The sequence below is a fragment of the Mandrillus leucophaeus genome, unplaced genomic scaffold (genome assembly GCF_000951045.1).
Source record: "Mandrillus leucophaeus isolate KB7577 unplaced genomic scaffold, Mleu.le_1.0 Scaffold394, whole genome shotgun sequence".
Lineage (NCBI taxonomy): Eukaryota > Metazoa > Chordata > Mammalia > Primates > Cercopithecidae > Mandrillus > Mandrillus leucophaeus.
The window spans coordinates 2,431,686-2,457,240 of NW_012104187.1; the positions used below are offsets into that span (position 1 = coordinate 2,431,686).

At 35.2% G+C, this 25,555-nt stretch overlaps 1 protein-coding gene across 4 annotated transcripts in view; it reads right to left on the reverse strand.

The window, feature by feature from the left end:
* Positions 1-1,522: 1,522 nt before the first annotated feature.
* SPAG6 (sperm associated antigen 6) overlaps positions 1,523-25,555 on the reverse strand; it is a 65,662-nt gene continuing 41,629 nt past the window's right edge. For 2 of the 4 annotated variants that reach the window (XM_011991326.1, XM_011991327.1), the window contains 6 exons: positions 24,751-24,924; positions 23,431-23,583; positions 20,825-21,016; positions 11,155-11,271; positions 7,277-7,422; positions 1,523-2,483 (listed from right to left, as the gene is read on the reverse strand). In XM_011991326.1, the coding sequence (XP_011846716.1) occupies positions 2,414-2,483; positions 7,277-7,422; positions 11,155-11,271; positions 20,825-21,016; positions 23,431-23,583; positions 24,751-24,924 (852 nt within the window). In that variant the 3' untranslated portion in view covers positions 1,523-2,413. Of the gene's footprint in view, positions 2,484-6,297; positions 6,376-7,276; positions 7,423-11,154; positions 11,272-20,824; positions 21,017-23,430; positions 23,584-24,750; positions 24,925-25,555 lie in introns of all 4 variants that reach the window. The other 2 variants (XM_011991328.1, XM_011991329.1) reach the window with 2 other exon arrangements.

A 25,555-nucleotide genomic window follows, 5' to 3' on the forward strand; every position in this document is an offset into this window, starting at 1 on the left:
AAATGTAGGGGTTTTTTTTAAAATCACAAATCATCTGGCTTGAACTACACTTATGTAAGATTGTATGGGACCTGGGGAATACTGCACAATTGCTGGCTAAAATATGTAATCTGCCATTGACTATCAGGTTTTCCATTAATCACATGTCGAGTTTGTATAAAATGGGTTTGTTTATAACATTGTTATGTTCACCACTGCAGGTTATTTTCATAAGCTTCTTATGAGTAAGCTGAGCAACTATTATCACCCTTACTATAATACTTAACAGAGAGAGACTAGAACCTATGTTTTCAACATCTCTTTTCAGGTACCACTGATTTCACCTATTTCCACAACACATGAAAGGACTGAATCTATAATAATAAGGTCCCAAGTAATTCTATTCCTGAACTGACGTCCTAAAAATAGTTGTTCATATAAGTTGAGAATTCCTAAGAACAGGGAAATTTTAAATAAACTCTTGGGGTTGGGGGTGGGTAGGGAGCAATGGGACAGGTGTTTGTTTGCACAGGGAATTGAAATTGACAAAATTCACATGCGGGTGGAAAATACCAGTGGATATCATTAATAACAGGCATTATTTTTGCCCTATGACAAATGAAAAAGATTTTGTTTATATATATATTTTTAAAATCTCACAACATACTTTTCAAAAAGTAAAGCTTCATTTTGTTTAAAGTGTTTTATGTCAAGAAACATTTCATAGCATAAATTTTCCACAATGCATATGGTCAGATTATAACACCCATCTGAACACTATTAAGTATTTTATTACTTATTTGTTTAGTACTATTTGATAAGTATGAAATTATCTATGAAGTGAAAAACTTCAACTAGGAAATTTGACATTCCAACAATATCTGAGGTGGTTTTTACCCAGATAAACTAATTTCTGTCATTACCAACACATCTAAGAATAGCCCTAATGAAGAAAGGTAAAAACTACTTTTATTTTCTCCAATTAAAAGATTCATAAGACAAGCTATGTAGGCATGAAGGAAAGAAAGGAAAGCTATAAAACTGGGAATACAAATTACATTTTCCTATTCAACAAGTCAAAGAAATTGCTGCAAGGAAACAAAATAGGCCCAAGGAAGTATTAAAAAAAATGAAATCACCAACAATCTTAGCCGGATATAAGGCAAAACGAAATGGGGTAATCTTGGGTATTATGAAGTTTTAAAAGACGCAACAAAGTTATGCACTGTTAGGAAATAATGATGACAGAGATGAATCCAGAAAATACAAAAAACAAATAGGTAGCTCCTTTTGCATGAACAAAAAAAAAAAAGGAGAGAGAGAGTCCAAGAAGGAAACCTGAAAACAGAGTCAGACTGGAAACACCGTGGCCTAGGGGCTGTGGGGGTTACCACTCACCTCATCCAGGAGAGAGCAGCAGGAGTAATATCCCTTTAAAGCAAAAGACACACACACAGCAACTAATCAAGACTCATAAATCCAATCACATATTCCCCAAGGTCAGTAACACACTGGATAGGAAAAATGAAAAGGACAATTGTAATGCTGTTTTTATTTAAAATTTTATTGAAACCCTCTTTCACCGGTTTACCGCTTCCTAAGTGAAAATGCATGTTGAAGTCTGAGCCTGATGGTATTATCTTCAAATTATTCCTTAAATACCTGAAAATGTGACTTTTGAAACTTGGGAAAGTGAAGCTAGGACAAGGATCCATTTTACATGCCTGCTTCTTTGTTTATTCATGAGCAGAGCTAGACTAAGAAACCTTTCAATGAGAAGGAGAGCATGTATACAGGAGTATAACTCTTTATTCTGAATTCTACCCTCACTGGCCCCATGAAAGGTAAGGAACACTTTAGATAGGGTGGGGAAGGGATTTTGGAAAACTTGTGATAAAGAGGAGTAAATTCTTCCTAAACTTGGCAAAACCTAACAGGTTACCCACACAGTCTGTGTCTTAAGTTAATGCACTTATGTAACTAGCATCAGAGTCTCCTTCAAGTGCCCTGTATATGTCATCAGTTTCCTCTTTCAAAGATTTCTCTTCTGTATCCTACTATATAGTTAGCAAGGCCAGCTTTCCTTGCCTATGTCTATGACGAATTGGCTAGAATAATTTAGGGTTTTTGAATGCCATCTCTTATCTATAGCTCATTGGAGGTGTCTGCATGTAATAAATGCCTTAAAACCCTTTAACGTGTTTTTAAAATCTACTTTTAGAGCAAGTCCTATGCATGCGAATGACCAGGAATAGTTCTTCATATATTCAAGCTACTAATGTTTAAAGTATTATATAAATTTAGAAAATATTATCTAAAGGTATTTCCCATTAAATAAATCCAGAATATACTTAGTTCAAATATTTAGGAAGATTTAATTACTGTTACTCATAACTACTCTGCTGTGAATTTGAGTATCAAAATATAACTTTGCTTAGTTATTAAGTGGTTGATAGCTGTCCACCCTCTGCAGAAGTGTATCTGAATATCCAGGGGAATAATACCTGAAAAAGAAAATACGCCATTAAATGCTTGTGAAATGATCAACACAGCAGGCACATAAGATGCAGTATAGGGGATTGATCTGAAATAATCCTGTGAGTGAAATCTCAAATACACTCTGAATAATTATGCTCCAGTAACACTTTGTGCATAAAGTTAGAGACTATCCAGGAAGAGAATACGAATTCATAAAACTGTGTTAGAGAAGTAGCAAAACATTTAAGGGATATAAATGTAATGGCAAATGGGAATATTTTCCAAACAAGAATCTTCAATCCAGTGACAATATTTTATTACAGAAACTTCATTTTAATCATATCAAGTGGCCAATGTTGCTTTAAGGATCATAGCTAATAGACCTTTTTCATAAGTTAGACTACACAGTCTATTGTTACTAATCAACTTCTGCATTCTAACTGCCTTAGAGATCATTCTCAGCATGGGTTTTAATCAGATGTGGTCACCTAGGAAAACAAAAATTTCTGGGAGTATAATTCATATTGAAAAACTATTTAATAAAATATAATTTCATATTGAAAAACTATTTACAAATACTTGTATCATACAAACCTATGAAATTAATCATTTTTACTATCAATAGTTCTTGGGCATCTATAGTACTATACATTTACATTCATAAATTGAACATTTTATACAAGATTTAGTATAAAGTATTAAATATGTGGATCAATCAATTGTGAGATGCTTAATATGTCATGGAAATAATTTACATGCAGATAAATGAATGTCAAATAAAATTTAGCAGGCATTCTAGAATAATTTTTTAAAATTTATAAAGTATAATTCAAAAATTCTCAAATCACTCAAAATAGTTAAGCTTCTGAAGGCATTTTCTCCAGATAAAACCTAATATTAGAGACTTGCTTTGCCTTTTGTTAGTTATCTTTATCTATGCCCAGATGCTTGACCTAAAAACTCATAATTTATATTACACTAAAATTCCTTCCACAATTTATCAAGTTAAGGTGGACCAAAAAAAAAATACAGCTGTATTTTCTTAGTAGTGTGCTTATAGGCATACATAAACAGATACTTATGTACACACCCAAAAAGCTACCTGAAAGAATGTTTCTCCTCTAACAGTCTCTTACTCTTGAAAAAATTGTCTTTTAACAGTGGGTTTCTTTGAAGTATTCTTACACTGAGAAATTCACAACTGTTTCTTCTCTGAGTTAGTAAACAATTTTAAAGCAGACTTTACCTTCCTAGGCCTTCAAATGTATCAGACACCAGATAATATGAATTCAAGAGGTAGATTTTTAAATATCTTTAAAATTTTAACATTTTAATTTAAATATTAATAATTTTTATATTTTAATGTAATAAATATTTAATTTACCATACTAATATATTAATATTTTACGTATTTAATAATATAGTATTCTTAGTATTGATATAATGATGTTATCATTGATATTAGATTAATAATAATTGTTATTACCATGTTAAATATGGGAGCCACCAACTACATGTAGACTGAATGGGAGCCACCAGCCACTGAGAACTAGAAAAATGGCTCGTATGGGCCGGGCGCAATGGCTCACACCTGTAGTCCCAGCACTTTGGGAGGCTGAGGAGGGTGGAATACCTGAGGTCAGGAGTTCGAGACCAGCCTGACCAACATGGCAAAACCCCATCTGTGCTAAAAATACAAAATTAGCTGGGAATGGTGGTGCATGCCTGTAATCCCAGCTACTCAGGAAGCTGAGGCAGGAGAATCGCTTGAACCCCGGAGGTGGCAGTTGCAGTGAGCCGAGATCGTGCCATTGCACTCCAGCCTGGGCAACAAGAGTGAAACTCCATCTCAAAAATATAAATTAATTTAAAAAAAAAAAGGCTAGTATGTCTGTATTTGGATTATATAAAATTTGCAGTTGAAAAAATAGACTCACAAGTTGTTCCAAACATATCTAAAAGTTTTCCAATAACTGAATCAAGTGTCAGTTTTTAAATTTTAAATTCAGTATTAAAAATTCAGTTTAATAGACATACTAGCCATTTTTCTAGTCCTCAGTAGCCACATGTAGCCCTTTGGCTAAGCATTTTCTCATTTAATTCTAACTATATGAAATAGGTAATTATCTTTAATCACCTTGTATAGATGCGGAAACTGTGGCTAAAAGGGTTAACTATTACCTTCAAGGTAATAGTTAGTTATAGTAAGTAGTTATAACTGAGAGAGGAATTAAGGTCTCTTTGACACCTAAGCCTGAGCTCTTAGCATACTCCTTTGGAAAGAAAATGAGCCTCTAGATAAGACCAGGAAATTCCTTCCCTCTATCCCAACTTACCTCTAAATGGCCTTTAAGAATGTAAGCGAATTGACCTTATCCTAGACCCACAGAGAATTGGGGTTATTATTATATTGTTATGATACCAGAAATATGCTGAATGGCAGACTGTGTCCATATCTCCCTCCCCAAATTAGATGTTGCCCCAAAGCTGCTTCCCCATCCCAGCTGAGGCAGAAATTTTGAAGAAAAATGAGTTCAAAAACACCCTATGGCTGTGGAGTGAGCCAGGCCCAGAACTTAGGTCTTCTAATGTCTAGTCCAGACCCCTTTCCTCTCATTTACCTACCTTTCTGTATTAAAAAAATTTAAAGATTACTAAATCAGAAGGCAATATGAAACAAATGTTTAGGTTAGTGACCGATGAATGTACCAGTTGATAAACTGTCTTACAAAGGATAATTAATTCTAAAATAGTTGTCACCAAGTGATTCTCGAGAATTATGTAATTGTAAAAATAAAACTATTTTGAGATTATATTTGTCTATTTTCACAGAAGGACAACATTTCCAAGATGTCTATAAAATACCATTTTATAGAACCTAATGCTTTAAGACATAACTGAGGTTTTCCTACTTGCCCTGTGTGGGTAAAATATATATATATCAGAAATTTGAAAACATTAGTCAGGTAACCAAAGTTCTTTATGATAATTAGCCAATTTTAAAAATAAAATCTCAGCCCACAGAACTGGAGCAGTTAAAAATTTACAATGGTATTTTGACAAGGCACTAGATTAATTTCTAATGTGATGGAGTTGGCTGATTTTCCTGGTGCTCAATTAAAATATGCCTTCAAAAAAGTGGGAAAAAAACTTCTCTTCAACAAAGCACCTTACCATTGGTTGATTCTAATAGGTCATTCATTCTGGGGACGCTTTAGTTTTTTTTTGTTTTGTTTTGTTTTTTGTTTTTTTTTCGCGTCTTTCTATAACTTTGTGACAAAATTGCATTGAAAATTACCTTAAACTTATATAAAATACCATTCTTCCTGAAGGGACATATATTCCATGTATAAAAATTAATTTTATTTTCTTCATAAAAGATTTTAATATTTCCTTCATTTAATGGTTTTACATTAAATGAATGTTATATAAACTTTTAAAATATATATTTGTGGCCAGGTACGGTATGGTGGCTCACACCTATAATCCCAGCACTTTGGGAGACCAAGGTGGGTGGATCACAAGGTCAAAAGAGCTAGACCATCCTGGCCAACATGGTGAAACCCTGTTTCTACTAAAACTACAAAAAATTAGCTGGGAGTGGTGGCGCACACCTGTAGTCCCAGCTACTTGGGAGGCTGAGGCAGGAGAATAGCTTGAACCCAGGAGGCGGAGATCTCAGTGAGCCAAGATTGTGCTACTGCACTCCAGTTTGGAGACAGAGCGAGACTCCATCTCAAAAAAATAAATAAAAATAAATTTATATATTTAGACAAATTATACATGTTATGATATATCACTGCTTTGATGTATCATATATATTAATATTTCAAAACTGACTTATTGGAACTCTTTTGGTCAAGGAGTTCTCATAAACTTTCTAAAAGTGCACAAACTTGCAACTCTGGAAAGAATTTACTGGGTAAAAGTATGTGGATAGAAAACAAATGTTAATCTTAAAATTGCTTTTGTGCTTTTAAAATTAATGTTACCATATGTATTAAACACTATTGATATTAAATAGGAAGAATTAACAGACATGTTACAACTTACGTAAGTATATGTTACAGCATGTAAGTTTTAAAAATTAGAATTTATATTTTCCAATATTAATCAAAGAAAATAAGAAATAAATGTAGGATTAGAAAACACAGATAAATATGTCTTTATCCTGCATGCGTTGGGGGCATTTTTAAAGATTCAGTTGTTTAAATCATTCTATCTTTTTTTGGTAACTTTGCTTTTATTTATTTTGAGTTTAGTGGAATAGTTCTCCTTTAGGTTTACAAGGACTGAGGCTTAGGCTGAATGCTCTGCAAATCAACTTCATTTAAAAATGAATCTTTTTATTAATCTTGAAAATAGCATCTTGCTATATTACTCTGAAGTACCTGCATATCATAAACATTACTTTGGGTTTTTTTTGCATTTAGATAGTAACTTTTTTTTGTTACTCAACATCTGTTTAATATGCAGGGAACTATGAAAATCAGAATCTATAGGCCTTTTATAATCAGATATTCACAATTTAAAAACTGGTTACTTTGAACTCTATATTTGGGTACTCTTTAGTAAAGCATGTGTTAAATTAGTACAAAAATGTCTTCGATGACATTCCAGTTTGAATTGGAAATGTGCGTGTCTGTCAGATCATTAATTAATTTGGCAGGGGGAAGAGATCAAGAGAGGAATAAAGGTACATATTGGCCTCACATCATATTTCAAAGTCCACATTTTGACACAGTGGATATAAAACCTAGATTTGAAGACAGAAAAACTATATTCTAATATTGAACATTTCAAAGTCCATTTTCCCTACCTCACTATTTCCTCTGGGTAACAATTGTTAATACTGTTGATGTATTCTTGAAGGAGAGAACCAGGTTCTGCTTTTATCTCTTGAACTTTTTTAAGGCCACCACTTGTTACGAAAAGTCGTCGAGCTTTGCTATCATGCGGCAGCACCTTGCAAAGTGAAGCACATAAAATGTCAGCTTTTCTTTTCCAAGTTAGATTATTACTATTGAGAAGCAATAATGTATGTAAGAAAATGTAAAAGAGAATTTATACCCAATATACCTATAACATAATGAGCCAAATCTGCTGATGATTTGAAGTGAAATGTGCTCTTTTTAGAATGTGTTAATGTTTAGGCTAAAGAAATGAAATAAAGGCAACGAACATGGGCAAAGGCAACGGAGATCCACTCACAGATGTAAAATACAAAGCTTACACCATTCAAGGTCTCTCTGTTCCCTGAGAATTTAAAGGCAAGCTCCTTAACAAGGCACAAAGGGTCCTCTGGGACCCAGCTCCTAAATACCTCTCCAGCTACCACTACTCTCCGTCCTAAATATTGTTTCAGTAACATCACAGCATGCATGCTGTGCCATCTCTTGCCTTTGCCCATGCTGTTACCTCTTCCCAAAATGGCTTTCCACACTCCACAAACCTCTCCCGTTATGCTTGGTTAGCTCTTAGTCATCTTTTAAGACTTAGCTCAAGTGTCACCTCCTTTAAGAATCCTTCTCTGGAAGCCCCTATCCCCTTATCCCAGGATGAATTGAGTCCTTCTCTTCCGTCAGCATTCTGTCAAACCACCATCGGTGTGCTTACCACATAATACCTAAATACCACACAATATTTTAATTTTAATTTTTAATTATGCATTATATGTCTGTCACAATGTCACTGAAGGCAGAAACTATACTTGACTTCATTCATTCATTTCCCTCTAGCCTGGTACCTAACAGAGGTTTGACAAATGTTTAACAAATGAATAAATATACTAAAGTGTAGGCAGAGAAAGGAGACTGAAATGTTAGAGAGACAGAAGACCAGAAATGTAAGGAATCAATAAATCCAAGAGAAGGTTTCTTAAAGCAACCAATGAAAACTAAAAAACAAGTCATCACTGGATCTGACAGTGAAGAAAGGTGCTGAAGACTTGAGTAAAGGCAGCTGTGTGTGGAGGGGAAGTTGAGGAAGCCAGGTTATCAGCAGCTGAGGAAAGTGTCCCAAGTAAGGAAGTCAAGACGAACTTTAAAGTTTCAGAAAGAGAAAACAGAGGGAATCAGTAGACCAAGGTAGGATAGAACTAAAGGCTAAAGATGTTGCAGGTTTTGATCTTAGAATCAAGCAGACTTGAGCACGTTTGCATGTTGACAGGAAAAAGCCAGTGGAAATGAAGAAATTTATTATGAGAGACAAAAAAAAAAAAAAAGACTGACCAGACTAGGAGGGTCCTGGGGAAGGGGTGGGCTCACAATGTGGGAAGTCCTGCTCTCTTCCTTGGTCACTGCTACTATCCCTCTGACAGAAACACCCTTTTTTCCCATCTTGTTCCTTCTGCAAGGAGACCAGCTCCTTTTACTTGTCCTTCCTCCATTGAAGCCCTATCTAAACATTTCAGACTACATTCACTCATTCCTTTTTTTAAACAAGTTTATCTCCCACTCTAGTACATTGAAATGTTTTCTAATTGTTTTGTCTGCTCTCCTCAGCTACATTATAAAGTTCCCTTAAGAACAACTTAATCTTTTTGTCTGTTTCCCAGTGCTCAACAGAGAGCTGGGTACATGTAGGCATTTAACAAATAATTAAAACCACGAAAGGATCTTGCTAATAGAACAATAATATAAATCAACGGACAATAAAAGATTGCACTAGTATGTATTTGTAAAAATGTAATATTCCATAAATATATTGGTTTTACATATTTCATTTGGCCTGGAGAATTTTCATTACTCCCTATCTCTGTCCCTAGCCACTTCAGTACCTCTTCACCTTCTACCTTGCTTTATCATCTCTTTTTAGTGCTTTGGTATCTTTCGATTAAGAAAATATTCCTGAAGGCACATTGATAAGTGTATATGATACAGGTACTGTATTTATTTTAACTTGGGGCTAACTTCCACACATCCCACTGGTTTTATGTATTTTGAACTCTTAATGTAGGTTAGTGTTTACTTTCATAGCTACTTCAATAAAACCAGAATATCTCACTCACTAGCCTAAAAGATTAAACTACAAAATGAAACTTTCAGAAATAATGTCAATTACCCACTTCAAGAACAGATGACTGTCTGTAGATGATCTACGCAGCCCCGACCCCTTATCACTCTTAGATGACCAAATTAGCTGGTCACTTTCTTAGCACCCAAAAAAAGAAAAAAGAAAAAAGAAAGAAATTGATCAATTTCCCTTGCGGTAATTTAGTCTTTTCTCTGCATTATTTGGTTATTTAGTTGGTTTGTCAAGAGGGCATGCCATTATATCTCCCATATCCCATATAACTAAGAGGGGGAGGTTATTTTCTTGGAAGGAGGAAGAAAGGACATAGGTGTTTGATACACAGAACTGTATCCTGCCTGGGTGAGTGGCTTCAGCAATGTGAAACTTCTACTTTCCCGTGGCTCTGGCACTTGAGGGCCAGTTATACTGTTGGAAATCATGAACAGAGTTGAGAGAACTGAAGGCTGTTAGCAGACTCTATCTTTCAGATGAAGACCTAAAACTAGACAAACTTATTTGCAGGGACTACTTTAAAAGTTATAACAATACATAGTTTTTGTTCATTATTTGTAGAACCATAGTATATGAATAGTAATTTCTCATTTATATAGCATTATAACTGACTATTCAAATGAATTTGCCACCCCCCATTCATTTTTTTTAAAAATCTTTTAAATTAGCCTGACCTACTTGCACATTTTATTTCTTAAATACAACTCTTTGGTTGTTTTTGTTCTTTTGAGTGTTTAATATGTGCCTGGGATTGAGCTAAATGCTTAACATACAATAATATCTCATTTACTCTTTACAATGACCCTATGAAATAAGTACTCTAATTATTTACATTTTATGGGTAACCAAACTAAGGTTTAGGGAGGTCAATATTTTGTTAAAGAATTATAGAGCTGGTAAGTGGGAACTCCAGGTACTCCAGTTCAGAACCTGAGCTCATAACCACCATGGGCTACTACTCGCACAGACCCCATTTTCCTAAGCCAAATTCACTAAGCATAATTTAGCCGGCTCTTGACAGCTTAGGGTCACCATCCTGACTGTCAGTGTCTGTGGTAATAGAGTCATTCTCTTTTATCCTTTGCTATTGGTAATCAGCTCTGCTGGCTGTGCCCACTTCTAGCAGCTTGACCTTTCTACCTTACTACCATTTACTATCATTTAATCTGCAACAATCTAAGAAATATGACAGCTATATTTGTTAAAATTGTTCATAAAATAAGTCAATATGCTCCAAATGACTGTCTGAGAACATCTCCAGTAAAGCACATGAACTTTGTGAAAGATGTTTCAGTGGCTCAGAAACCTTTTTCCTTTTCTCTTTATGATCTTTGCAGTACTCCCAGGTGAGTGAGATGAAAGACACTAGAAAGATTACTAAAAGTCACTTACCAATATAAATTATCTCTATTATGAGATTTTTATTTTCTGGGAACAGTTAAAAAGACAGTAGAGGCTTTGAGGAAAATGTGAGGATGAAGAAAGTGTTTTATTTACATGTGAATTTTGTTAAGGTAACTTCCCTGTCCATACAGATTGGTGAGAGTTAAGCAGTAAAACCATGACCCCGTCTTACAGAAAAAGCTACTGACCCAACAGAAAAAAATAATAATAATAAGTTAACAAATCATTTTGATTTTCTTCCTCCCCTTAGAGGCTGGCATTTCTTACCTTACTGAACTGTGCAACCACATGCTTCAGAATACTGGGAGGAGCATCATATAGAAATGGTTCAAGGGCTGGTAAGTAAGTGCATTTTTGCAGGATACTCTTTATGGCTTTTTTACTCTTGAAATACAAAGCAGAATGTATATATAAGTAAGTAATCAATGAAACCTTGGCAAGAATTCAAGTCTCACATTACAGGAATTTGAAAATAAAATCAACTTCCTGGTCTAAGCTGCAGTTGTTTCATTTTTTTAAATTGCTGTCAAAAAAAAAAAAAAAAAAAAAAAAAACTCCTGCTTTGATTGGTTTTATCATAGAATATCCTACAAGTTGTCTTTGTGTTAAGCCTTAAAATGTAAAGTGTATTACTGAGCTCTTAAAATACCTAGAAGAAAATTAAAATTATAAAGTGCAAAGTTACAGACTATAAATTAATATGTACTATATTAGAGTAAAAATTTGTATACAGGAAACAGATAACTAATACATCCCATTTCTACTTGTCAACAAGTACAAGAAAATCATTTAGTTTTTTGAAGAATGTCATTACAGGCTTTCTATATTCTCCGTGATTTCATGGCTTATACATAGGCAGTCAAAATGGCTACAGTGTGCATTATTCAATGAGCATTTGCAGAGGTGCTGCTATAGCTCGTGGGTAGACATTTCCCCATTCACAGAAGCAAAACAGATAGGATCAACTCAACTGCAGAGAAAAGATCTTCTCAACAGTAGGGAGTGTATCACCCACAAGCAGAAGAATACGTACCGTATGTACCATTTCTACCCCCTCCTGCACTCCGTATTTCAAGGTGACATCATGTGGTGCTGACCCTTGCCACAAGTGGAGAAGGGCCCTGATGGGGCTGCTGCACATCATGGCAGCCAGCCCTCAGGCCATGGCTAGTTGTGGTTCATTTTCTTTGTCTTAAAGGCTGTCCCCTTCAGTTGGAAAGCTTCACAGTTGGGTTTGTCTCCAGCTATTTTCCACTAGAATTTCACATCTGCTTGACTGAGGTTTTGTGCTTCAGTGCTCCCTTATGGTTTTTCTCTTCACCTATTCTTTCTCTGAGGCCTTACCCAACCTGGTCTTCTGAGATCACCATATTGTTTTGCTGCTGAGTATTTTGCAATGCTCTTGAAATGTCAAGGAGCATTGTGATTTTCACATCATGAACTTTTTAATTGATAAATCGATTCAGCAAAACTTTATCACAGGTTTGTTATTAGTAAAGAATCTCTTGAATTTAAGGTTTCCTGGAGACCCAGGCTAAGTAGTCTTGCACAGCCTCTTATTGCTTGACACATTTATCCTCAAACACTGTTTTACAAATTAGATTAAATAAAACAAGGAATGTAAAATATGCAGCTCAGCTTTTTCCCACAAGCAGTATAATGTAAGTTGGAATTAAACTCTAAATTCCCAATATACTTGGGAACTATCTTAAATCATGGTAATCTTAGCAAGCTAACAAATTTAACTTCACTGTTATCAGTGAAAACGTCCTTGAACAGTGTAGCAGAAATCACATACACTGTACAATAAAGACACCCTTATTCTAGTAGTTCTAAGTTGATGTGTTGTTAAGTTATTAATCAAGAACTGTAGAAAAGAGTCCGATGACACTAGAAATTCACTGAGCTTTACTATCTTTCATGTGGAAGAAATATAATCAGCTTATGATTACATTCTTCTAGATAGAAATGTATATCATAATTCATAATCAGCTGTATTATCCAGCATGATAGAAATCCTAGTTACTTAAGACTTTGTTTACATGTCTATTTGACAATGAAAAGGAATGAAGTACTGACACACGCAACAACATGAACGAACCTCACAAATGTTACCCTTAGTGAAAGACACCAGGCACAAAAGTTCACATACTGCATAATTTCATTTATATGGATTGTCCAGAAAAGTCAAATTTAGAAAGACAGAAAGTAGATTATAGTTGTCTGGAGCTGGTAGGTATAATTGAGAGGAGGAAGAGGGAGTGACTACAAATGGGCATGAGGCTTCCTTCTGGGATGATGAAAATATTCTGAAATTTGATTGTGAAGATGGTTGCACAATTCTGTAAAGTTACTAAAAATCATTTAATTGTGTACCTAAAATGAGTGAATTTATGGTATGTAAATTATATCTCAATAAAGTTGTTAAAAAGACAAACTCAGCCAGGCACGGTGGCTCAGGCCTGGAATCCCAGCAGTTTGGGAGGCCAAGGGAGGTGGATCACCTGAGGTCAGGAGTTCGAGACCAGCCTGGCCAACATGGTGAAACCCTGTCTCTACTAAAAATACAAAAATTAGCCCGGTATGGTGGTGGGTGCCTATAGTCCCAGCTACTCAGGAGGCTGAGACTCTGTCTCAAAAAAAAAAAAAAAAAGACTTAAACTCCTTTCTTGAATTGCAAATGTTTTCTCCAAGTTTGTGTGGCTTGTCTTTTCATTTTCTTAATGTTAACTTTTTCTTTTTTAAAGACAGGATCTCACTTTGTTACCCAGGCTGCAGTGCAGTGTCAGGGTCATAGCTCACTGCAGCCTCAAATTCTTGGGCTCAAGTAATCCTCCTGCCTTAGCCTCCCAAGTAGCTGGGACTCCAGGGATGCACCACCACACTCTGCTAGTTTTGTTGTTTTTTTGTAGAGATAGAGTCTCACTATGTTGCCCATGCTGGTCTCAAAACGCCTCACCTCAAGTGATCCTCTTGCCTTGTCCTCCAAAGTGTTGGGATTATGGGCATAAGTCATGTGCCCAGGCTTAATGGTGTCTTTTGAAGCATAAGAGTTTTTTTTTATTTTGATGAAATATAATTTATCAATTTTTAAAATCACTTGTGTTTAGGTAAAATATCTAAAAAATAATTGCCTAACCTGAGGTCACACAAATTTATTCCTAGGTTTCTTCGAAGAGATTATAGACTTAACATTTATATTTAGATCTATGATCCATTTTGAGATAACTCTGGTATACGGTATGAGATAGGGGTCCAAATTAATATTTTTACTTGATAATACAATTGTCCCAGCACTTTTGTTGAAAAGACTATTCTTTCCACATTAAATTGCCTTGGCATCTTTATGAAAAATCAGATGATAAAAAGGGTTTATTTCAGATTCTCAATTCAATTCCATTGATACATATGTCTTTCTATAAGCAAGTACCACATTATCTTGATTACTATAGCTTTGTGGTACATTTTGAAATTGGGCAGTGTTAAGTTTTTCTTTTTCAAGATTGTTTTGCTAGTCTGGGTTCTTTTCATTTCCACATGAATTTTCAGGTAAGCTTCTCAATTTCTGGGGGGATAAAAAAGCCAGCTAGGATTTTGATAGATATTATGTTAAATATATAGATCAGTTTAGAGTATTGCCAGTTTAACAATATTGAATCTTCCAGTTCATGAACATAGAATGTCTCATAATTTATTTTTTAAGTTATGTTTTATAGTTTTCAGGGTACTAGTCTTAAACTTGTGGTAATTTGTATGTATTTAATTCTTGATGTTATTATGAATAAAATTATTTTCTTAATTTCATATTTGAATTGTTTGTTACCTGTATATGAAAATAAAATTGAGAGGCCAGCAGCAGTGGCTCATGCCTGTAATCCCATCCACTTTGGGGGGCCAAGGCAGGTGGATCATTTGAGCTCAGGAGTTCAAGACCAGCCTGGCCAACATGGCAAAACCCTGTTTCCACTAAACATACCAAAAAAATTAGCCAGGCATGGTGGTACATGCCTGTAATCCCAACTACTCAGGAGGCTGAGGCACAAGAATCACTTGAACCTGGGAGGTGGAGGTTGCAGTAAGCTGAGATTGCGCCAGTGCACTCCAGCCTGGGCAGCAGCCCAGCCTGGGCAACACAGTAAGACCGTCTCAAAAAAGAAAATACAATTGATTTTTGTATATTGATCTTGTATCCCATGACTTTGTTGAACTCTTATTAGTTCTATGATTTGTGTGTGTGTGTGTGTGTGCACGTGTGTGTGTGTCTGTGTGTGTGAATTCCTTAGGATTTTCTACATACAAGATCATGTCACATGTTGGTTTTAAGATTCGTTATCTTCTAGAAGATACTCATTATGATTGGTTGTTTATGGCTGTGAGCAAAATAAAATAGCTCTTACAACTCCATACTATGAATTATACAGAAATTTTATGGGGCCAAAAAAACTCTCCCAGCCAGGCGTGGTGGCTCACGTCTATTCCCAGCACTTTGGGAGGCCGAGGCGGGCGAATCACGAGGTCAGGAGATCGAGACCATCCTGGCTAACATGGTGAAACCCCGTCTCTACTAAAAATACAAAAAATTAGCCGGGCATGGTGGCGGGCACCTGTAGTCCCAGCTACTTGGGAGGCTGAGGCAGAAGAATGGCGTGAACCCAGAAGGCGGAGGTTTCAGTGAGCCAAGATTGCACCACTGTACTCCAGCCTGGGTGACAGAGCGAGACTCTGTCTCAAAAACAAAAACAGCAGCAACAAAAAAAACCTCTTCTATTTACCTAACTCAGTAAATCAAGTAATATCTTACCTTGGACTAATGAATAACAGATTATAAATTTTGCTAATTGTCACTGCATTTAGTAGTTAATGTTTATCCTTAGACACAATATATGATGATGTCAGAGAAGGAATCCTGAGCTATATATTGAGGGCATTCTGAGGGTTTGAGCCTGGTTTCCTTATTAACTAGCATAGCATCTACAGTTCTAAATTCATTCATTTTTCTATCATTTCTAAAAACTGACTGTATCCTCCCCGATTCGGGCTATTGGAAAAACCACATAACAACACTATTTTTTACCTCTTAACACTACACATAAAAATAGCAATTAACAAAATAAAATTGACAATACTATGGGAAACCAACACAATTTAAACTGCTTTTCACTGAAAATTGGAAGAATATCAAAAATTACTCATTGTTGCTTTCCTTAATGGATTATTGATGTGGCTTGCTCCCAGTGTTAGAAAGTAAACCTTATCAACAGTATGGCCTGCTATCTGTGTTGGGGCCTGGTGGGTGGTGATTGGATCATGGGGGTGGCTTCTGATGCTTTAGCACCCTCCCCCTAGTGCTGTCTCATGGTAGAGTTTGTATTAGTCTTTTTTCATGCAGCTGATAAAGACATACCCGACATGGGGAAGAAAAAGAGGTTTAACTGGAGTTACAGTTCCACATGACTGGGGAGGCCTCAGAATCATGGCAAGAGACAAAAAGCACTTCTTACATGGCAGTGGCAAGAGAAAATGAGAAAGATGCAACAGTGGAAACCCCTGATAAAACCATCAGATATCATGAGACTTAATCCCTACCACAAGAACAGTATGGGGGAAACCATCCCCATGATTCAAATTATCTCCCACTGGGTCCCTCCCACAACACATGGGAATTATGGGAGTACAATTCAAAATGAGATTTGGGTGGGGACACAGAGCCAAACCATATCAGAGTTCTCATGAGATCTGCTTGTTTAAAAGTGTGTAGCACCTCCACCTTCACTCCCTCTCTCCTGCTCCATGATGTGAAGACATTCTTATTTCCCCTTTGCCTTCTGCCATGATTGTAAGTTTCATGAAGCCTCCCAGCCACGCTTCCTGTACAACATACAGAACTGTGAGTCAATTAAACTTCTTTTCTTTATCAATTACACAGTCTCAGGTAGTTATTTACAGCAGTGTGAGAACAGGCTAATACAATTATCTTGAAAAACTCTTAAAAATTTCAAAAAATTCTTTTCAGAAAGTTATTTTTATTCTGAAAGCATTGTGGTCCAAAGAGTAACAGCTATTAAAATGAAGAGGAACATAGGAGTAAATCTTTATGACCTTTGGTTAGACAAAGCCTTCTTAGATACAACACAAAAAGCATATGCAACAATAACAAAAATCAATCAACTGAATTTAATTAAAATTTAAAACTTTTGTGCTGCAAACAATATCATCAAGAAAATAAGACAACCCATAGAATGTGAGAAAATACTTGTAAATCATACATCTGATAAGATCTTGCATCCAGAATATACAAAGAACTCTTATAACTCAATAATAAAAAGATAAATAACACAGTTTAAAATGAGCAAAGGGTCTGAATAGACATCTCTCTAAAGAAGATGTATGAACAGCCAATAAGCATATGAAAAGATTTTCAACATCATTAGCCATTTGACAAATGCAAATCAAAACCACAATGAGATACCAATTCAAACCCACTAGGATGGCTACAATCAAAAATAAAGATAATAACAAGAGTTGGCAAAGATGTACTACCTTGCTGGTAGTACACTGGAAAACAGTTGGGCAGTTTCTCCAGATGTTAAACAGAGTTATCCATTGACCCAGCAATTTCATCCCTGGGTAAATACCCAAGAGAAATGAAAACACACATCCACATGAAAACTTGTTACAATAATGTTCATAACAGCATTACTCATAACAGTCAAGAGTAGAAATAATCCAACATCCATCAGCTGGTAAATGGATAAACAAAATGTGACATGTTAATACAACAGAATATTGTATTGGCAATGGAAAGGAACAAAATACTGATATATGCCACAACATGGACGAACTGTGAAACTTCAACTAAGTAGTAAAGAAGCCAGGCACATGGCTAGGTGTGGTGGCTCACACCTCTTATCCCAGTGCTTTGGGAGGCCAAGGGAGGGACTGTTTGAGGCCAGGAGTTTAAGACCAGCCTGGGCAACACAGTGAGACCCTGTCTCTCCAAAAAAAGAAAAAATTAATTAGCCAGATGTGGCAGTACACACTTGTAGTCTTAGCTACTTGGGGGCCTAAGGCAGGAGGATCACTTGGGCCCAGGAGTTCAAAGCTGCAATGAGTTATGATTATGCCACTGCACTCCAGTCTGCAACAGAAAGAAACCCTATCTCTAAAAAGGTTATATATGTTGTATGACTCCATTAAATGACATGTCCAAAAGAGGAAAATCCATAGAGACAGTAAATTAATGGTTGCCTGGGGCTAGGCAGAGGGGATACAGAATCACAACTAATGTGTAGCATTTCTTTTGTGGGGAATAAAAATATTCTAAAATTAGATAGTGGTGGTGGTTTCACAATTCTGTAAATATACCCAAAACCATTAAATGGTACACTCTAAATGGATAAAGGTAAGGCATGTGAACTATAGCTCAATAACACTGCTAAAAAAGGAAGGAGGAACGACTATTACCATAAGAACACAATAATTAAATAACTATCTTAAACATAGTTTTATAACTAGAATGAGCTGATTCAATGCCAAATTTCAATATGATGCCTCTAAATCCAAACAAATAAAGATATATTTGAATGAAAATTTTCAAAACATGTAGATAAGCTTATTAGAAAAAAAATTATTCTCCATTTTTATTAAGAGATTTGGAATAACATGGGAGCAAATAGTAAGAAAATCTATAGAATGTGAGAAAGTATTTGCAAATCATACATTTTATAAGAACTTGTACCCAGAATATACAAAGAACTCTTACAATTCAATAATAAAAAGATAAGTAACCCAATTTAAAATGAGCAAAGGGTCTGAATAGTTATTTCTCCAAAGAAAACATAAGAGAAATTCCAAAAAACTGCTCATTGGTTCTCCTGCATGGAAACCAATTAGAGAATGCTTACAGAAGCTGACATGCCTTTGGGACAAAATGAACTTCAACATGGGCTTATAATTTGAAAGCTGCCATAGAGTAACAAATGAGAAATACCATTAGACAGTTCTTGACACTCTTGGATACACTTTTCCCTACTGAGATGGTGTCAAATTGAACAGGCTTGAATGGACGTTTATTCTACACCCTTTAAAATAACAGCTGATAGAATTCAAGAGACCGTGGGGAAAGAAAAAAGAATGACCAAATCTCTACAATAATAAAATATTTGAATGGGCCTGAAGCCTTTAAAAGATTATTGATGGAATAATGATTGGTAACTTTTTAACTTACCACTAAGTGTATTTCCTGACAGTAATACTGTACTAAATATAGGCAGAAGGAAGTTAATTTCTATTAGTTAACCTAAAAATACCACTTGTTAAACAAAATGATATTTATCTTACTTCAAAAAGTGAACTTTTCAAATTTATTTTTCTCCAACGATATGCATACAATATAGTATCATAATAATTTATTAAAAAGCAAGTTATATAAGGTAGTAGCATATAAAAAGTACATACTCTCGCCTAAGGGACTATTTGCAAGGGCTTCTCAAGCTGAAATTACTACTGAGTCCACTATTAATGATTAATGCTCTAGCTCATATATCCCTTTACTTTATTTCCAAACCTTAAGAGGAAACTCAGGAGGGTGGCAGGAGAGGACGGAAGAGGAGAAGGAAAGGAAGAGCAGAAAAACAACAATGATAATGGGTTAAAGAAATACAAAGCCAAAAGAGGACTACATATGTAGACTAACATTATACACATGTATACATGTATATCAGCTGTGCTTGGACAACTCAAAGCTGGGAATAGAGTTTTGGTTTCTCACCAGAAAGTTAAAGAGACCTGCTAAACTAGAAAAGACTTTATATTGTCAATCTTTCTCTCTTTACCAAGCATTGCCAAAGAATACACATGTGAGAGACATATGAGGGAAGTTCTAAATCTATTAAATTATTATTGGTCTAGAAAGCCTTATAAAAACTGAGAAAAAAATGTTAAATCTTAGAAACCAATTTCCCTCAAGGAATTAGTAGAGAAATAATATGCAAACATGACCAAATACACGTAAATTTGCTTTTATAAAATTTACAAGTCAAATAGATAATTTGCTATACATAACTTTCAGAGTCCCTTAAGTGTATAGTTCAAGTAAACTTCCCATCTCATTATGCCATCTAAAGTTTCACCAAATTGTTTTTCTATTTGTTAGTTTACTGTTTTAATTAAAATGTAAATATAATTTAATTTACTGTTAAATTATTGTCTTTTCTGTGAACTTCCCTCAATCCAAGTCAATTTTACAAGCTGCTTTCAAAAACATACATGTTTTCCTAATAGGAACTATGCTGGAAAACATTTTATTTCTTTTTTTAAAATTCTAAAATCATTAAACAATCCATCCTTCTTCATATTCACGTTTTGTGAATCATTTTAGTAGTCAGTAATATTTCAGAAAATCTGCCTTTTAAAATGCATGATTTAAAAATATTTAATTTAGTGAGTCTTACAGATAATTTTTTAAAGAAACAAATACAAGACATATAATTAAAAGGTCAGGTGGCCTTGGAATTAAAGAGGCAAATTACGGGTTCAAAAATACCTGCTGACTAGTTATATGATACATTTGAAAGGTACCTTAAATTCTTTTGGATTCCACTTTTAAAAGTAAAATGAACTAGAGGTCTCTCTTGCAAATTCAAACTAAAAAATTCTATTATTCTTCAATTTCTACTTCATAAGTCAAAAGGAATGCAGAATGCAATAACCATTCATTTTACAAACAACTTTGTACCCACAGAGAACTTTCTCTAAAATATATCACTGATTTTTAGAGACAGGGTAACTCATTTTCAAAGAAGAGTGAAGTCAATTCTGATAAATTTGTATTTCTTGACTCATAAAACAATATTGTCCATGATGAAAACAAAGAGATTTTAAATGACATATTTTTTAAATGAGCCAAAATCTTCATGAAACAGAATTAAGCACTTACTTTTACTTGGAGATCCTCAGAACTTTCTGTTGACATGTACAAAGAAAGCAGAACTGGCAAAGTATTTGTGACTGCAACAGCCCGTGCGTGTTCAGGAGTGTGCCTTCCGATCTGTCCTAAGGCCCAAGCAGCTGCAGCCTTAATATGATCTTCTGGTTCTTCTGACAAGCAGACTGACAACTGGGGTATACCCTGCAGCGTGGATCAAAAGAGCAAGTGTTATGAATCTACAGCAGGATTAAAGAGTCTTCCATGTCTCTCAAACACGAGAAGAAATCATTTCGGCCTTGATCCTTTTTTTCTTAAACGGTTCAATAAATGAGCACATCACAGGGGCTGTCATTTCTTAAGTCAATAAAATGACTAGAACTAAATTACCTTAATATCTGTAACAATTCAACTAAACCAAGAATTTCTCTACTAGCTTTTATCCCCCAAATAGAGAGGTATTTAACCAAACAACAGATATCACAGACTAGGAAATACGCAAAGCCAGATTTTACTGTGACAAACTAAAAATGTTTAGAATTTTAAAATCTTTTATTTTCCTTTGTTAAAAAGTTAATTTAGAATCTTCAAAGAAATTCTTTTCACCAAATATAATAAACCTGATATAATAAGCCTGAGAATAAAATAAATCAGTAAGAATCCTATCTAAGTACCTTGTCAACGGAATATATTCACCAACACCTTTCCTGAAACAGTACATAAATAATTTTCCATCAATTATGGCCAACTTTTAAATTATAGTTCTTTCCACTTTAACATGATTGGATGTCAAAACAACAATGATTACTTTTGTTACACAGCACATGCTTACATTTCGCATCTTAGGCTTCAATTTTATCTAAATAATAAAAACAGAATTAACTAAAGAGCCTCAAATATATTACATTTTGTATACCCAAGGCACAATTTTAAAAAATCAAATTCTAATTCCAAATTCTGTATAGGTGTGATTTGCTCACTAATTTGAGATTATGGTAATCACCTTAAATTTAGTACCACAAAAAAAGATCCCATGGTTATGCTACCATAGCAAAGGCCAGAATCATCATATATACTTTTATTCTTTGCTTTTTAATTTGGTTATTAAGACCAATTTCCTGAAGAGATCAGCTATATTTCTTCATTGGTTTCTTTCCTACAACTAAAAATGTATGTCTGCCAATATTAAAGGTCAGACCTGTCTCCAGAATGAAGCAACTTTCCAGAAAGTCCACATGTCCAGGATGTAACAAGACTGAAGAAGCAGGAGGAAAAGGAGACAGTGCCTCTACTCCATCCCCAAAGCTCTGACTTTTTGGCCTCAGTTGTCACGAATAACAAATAAGATAAGGAATGAAAATTTGCTTTAAAATTACTATTTAAATGTAAGGTATTATTGCTAGTCTTTATAATACCACACAGGAAAAGGAGAGAGTGCTACCATACTATGTGGCTTGCCTGAAACTGCTGGAGTTTCAGCAAGCAACACCTTGATCTCTATCTGAAAAACAAACCAGGTGGGAAAGGCCAGCAGTAACCTTAAGCCAAAGAAGGGGAGAGCTTCCTGGTTAGTTTCAGGAAGACATATGGGAAGCAACGGCAATTGCTTCTTCTTTCATCATTCTTCCCATGCATAAGCTTCATGACTATCCACAAAAGAACCAAGGATCAAAATCCTAGTAACATCCTTACTGTGACCCTTCAGAAAGCACCACCATTGCTCTAGTCACTATCACAGTCTGTGGTAACAGAAGAACAAAAGGAAAAGAGCAGGATAAAAGGGAGTAAAGCAAAGAATTACCATGAAATAGGTAGAAAATAAAGATCTGAGGCTCATTTTTATTCTGAGGATTAATAAGGGATAAAAAAAAAATCCACATTTCTGTTTAACATACAGCAGCAGGTTTTCTATGCTGATAAGAAACCCACGGCCCAGAGGGTCACCACACACACTGTAAGCACACAGGCTTTGAAGCATTCGTCCAGAGATCAATATTTATTCATTAGCACACATTTCATAAGTACCTACTATGTGCCAGGGCTGCACTAGATGAGGGGTTCTTACAAAGTTGTGAACTGAGATAAAGCAAAATCCCTAGAGCATGGAAACAAAAACACTGCTATCTGACACGTGCTCTGAATTGCCTAAATCTAAGAAGAGAAATAGTTCATAAAAGCTGAAGAAGAGAAAGTGGATAAAAAGGGATCTCCAAGCCATTGTCATCTCCCACTCAGGTGGCAGGAAATGGAGGGGTATATAGACCTCCCAGAATACTGAAAATGACTACTGGGCATGGCATTTACAAATAGGTGTTTCTAACCAAGGTAAGATTTACATGTTTGTAGATATGTACAATTAATCCTTCAAGGCACAAATAATATTTAAATATAGATAATACTAATGCTCAAAAAAGCTGATATTCTGTTTACTCAGAAACACTGAGTAAAACTTTAAACTTCCTATAACCTTGCTAATAAAACTTGCTAATAAGCATTGAAACAATCAAAATTTTTTTGCTTCAGTCAGTTATATCTTGTATTCTGTGGGAGAACATTAATCTGTGGTTCTCTCTTAGAATTTCTTACTGCAACTAGAGGAAAATGAAGCAAGAACAAACCTTAGAAATGATGACCGCCATTGCTAGGTTCTCAGAATGAGCTGCTACATAACCAAGCATCATGATGCCAGGCAGCCGTGTGTTCCCTTTGCAGGACCCAATGCACTCAATCATGGCAGCAACCCCTCCTGCGTTAACTACCAGATGTGAAAGCTAAGAGATGGGAACAAGAGTTAGATCACCAGGACCCTACAATGGTCTTTAAATCAGCTTAATATTGCCACACTCTATTTAGTACCTAAAACCAACTGGTGAAATTGAATTATCCTTTAGTGAAATTATTATATTTATTAAAGAAATATACAAGTACACTAATCATGCTAGTTCAAATGCACAAATACACTCACTGTGAGAAGCTTTATTCTGTGGTTCAATTTTTCATGCATCAATGGCACAACTTTTATCCCAATTATAATGGATGTCAAAATTCCTCACCTAGACTCTAAGCCTAGGGCTAGTTCATAACTAACTACTGAAACCCCCAATCACAATGGGTGAGTATGAAGCAGATTAATCACTGAATGCTGAAAGACAATGTCAGACTTGAAATATTCTAACCTAATTATTTCTCCCTTGCTAGTAATGATTACTAGCTGAGTGCACTTTAATTTTGAAAAATCACAATCAAATAAAGATGTTAGATGAAATAAAGAATGAGGACTTAAAGTTTAATGAAATAAAAATTGGTTAGTCAAAATATACACAGAAAAAAGATACTTCAGAATCAATACAGGCCTGCTTTCTCTCTTTCTTTCCCATCTAGAACTCAGAGCGGGAAATCACCACGTAAGAGCAGCTACTGGAGTGGTAACAGTAGGCCAGGGGACCTTTGTGATTTCTCCCAACCTGGAGCTATAATAGTGTTCTCACTACTCCCAGCTGACATAAAATGGTAAGGATGGCAAAGTTCCATAGTCCTCACAATCTAGAAATGGAAAGTTTGAAATGACTAAAAACAGATTTCAAGCTCAAACTCAGCTAATATAACCCAGTGTTCTCGACCGGTGGCAATTTTGCTCCCTGAGGAACATACGGCAAAGTATGGAGACATTTTTTATTGTCACCACTTGTGGGGGAAGGGTGCTTTTGGCATCTAGTGTGCAGAGGCCAGGGATCCTGCTAAACATCCATCCTACAATGTGCAGGACCAGCCCCCCACAACAAGGAACTACCCAGTCCAAAACATCAGCAGTGCAGAAGACAAGAAATCCCAATCCATCTAGATCATGTGCCACAACCCCTAGGCCCTATAAACAAATTGATGTTTTATTTAAAAACTAAAACTATTACATATTATTGTGGCTTGAAGTTTCTTTTCACCTCGGGTGTATGTTTTGCAATCTCTCTAATTAAAGTAGAAGCATTTTCCTTCACGTATTCATCCTTGTCCTTCAGACAGGTAAGTACAACTGGAAAAATCTCTGCTTCAACAACCATTTCTGCCAGATTCACGGAATGTTTCGAAACCTGACTGAGAGCTGAAAGGATCTGATGCTGTGAAGCAAAAAAAAACCAAAACAAAACACTATATAGCATCCACTACAGAGTTCAGATTTAAACAGTTTTATATATATTCAAATTCTTTTATAAAGGGAAAAAAATATACATGCCTAAACAACCTAAGACTTCTTAGTCTTGAGACATTCACATTCTAGTCTTATACCCAAGTTTTAAAAATTCCTAATTTCCAAATTAGTTCTTAATATTTTGAAACTCTATTACAGATGATTAAATAACATGACCTCTGGATGAATACCATTTCTTAATTATGCAATACTGAAATTGCTAATTTATGAGAAATGTGATCATTTAGTACAAAAATCATCAAGCAGAACAATATCTTTGACATGATGCTGATACAATTTCAAAGAATGTTCCATTGCTTAGTTAACATTAACAATTTTAAAACATTATAGGGTGTAACTATTAGAATATAAAAGTATAATTGGTGACTGTTGACTAAAAATCAGATTTTAGAAAGCTATAAAAAAGGCTAAGATAAATATGGCAATTTCCATAAGAAACAATATTATGGTGGAGGGTTAAAAAATCTTTAGGTCTTTTCCAAACCAAAGATTTAATCATTATGTGATTCTGTATTTTAATTATTAATGTTAACACTGTT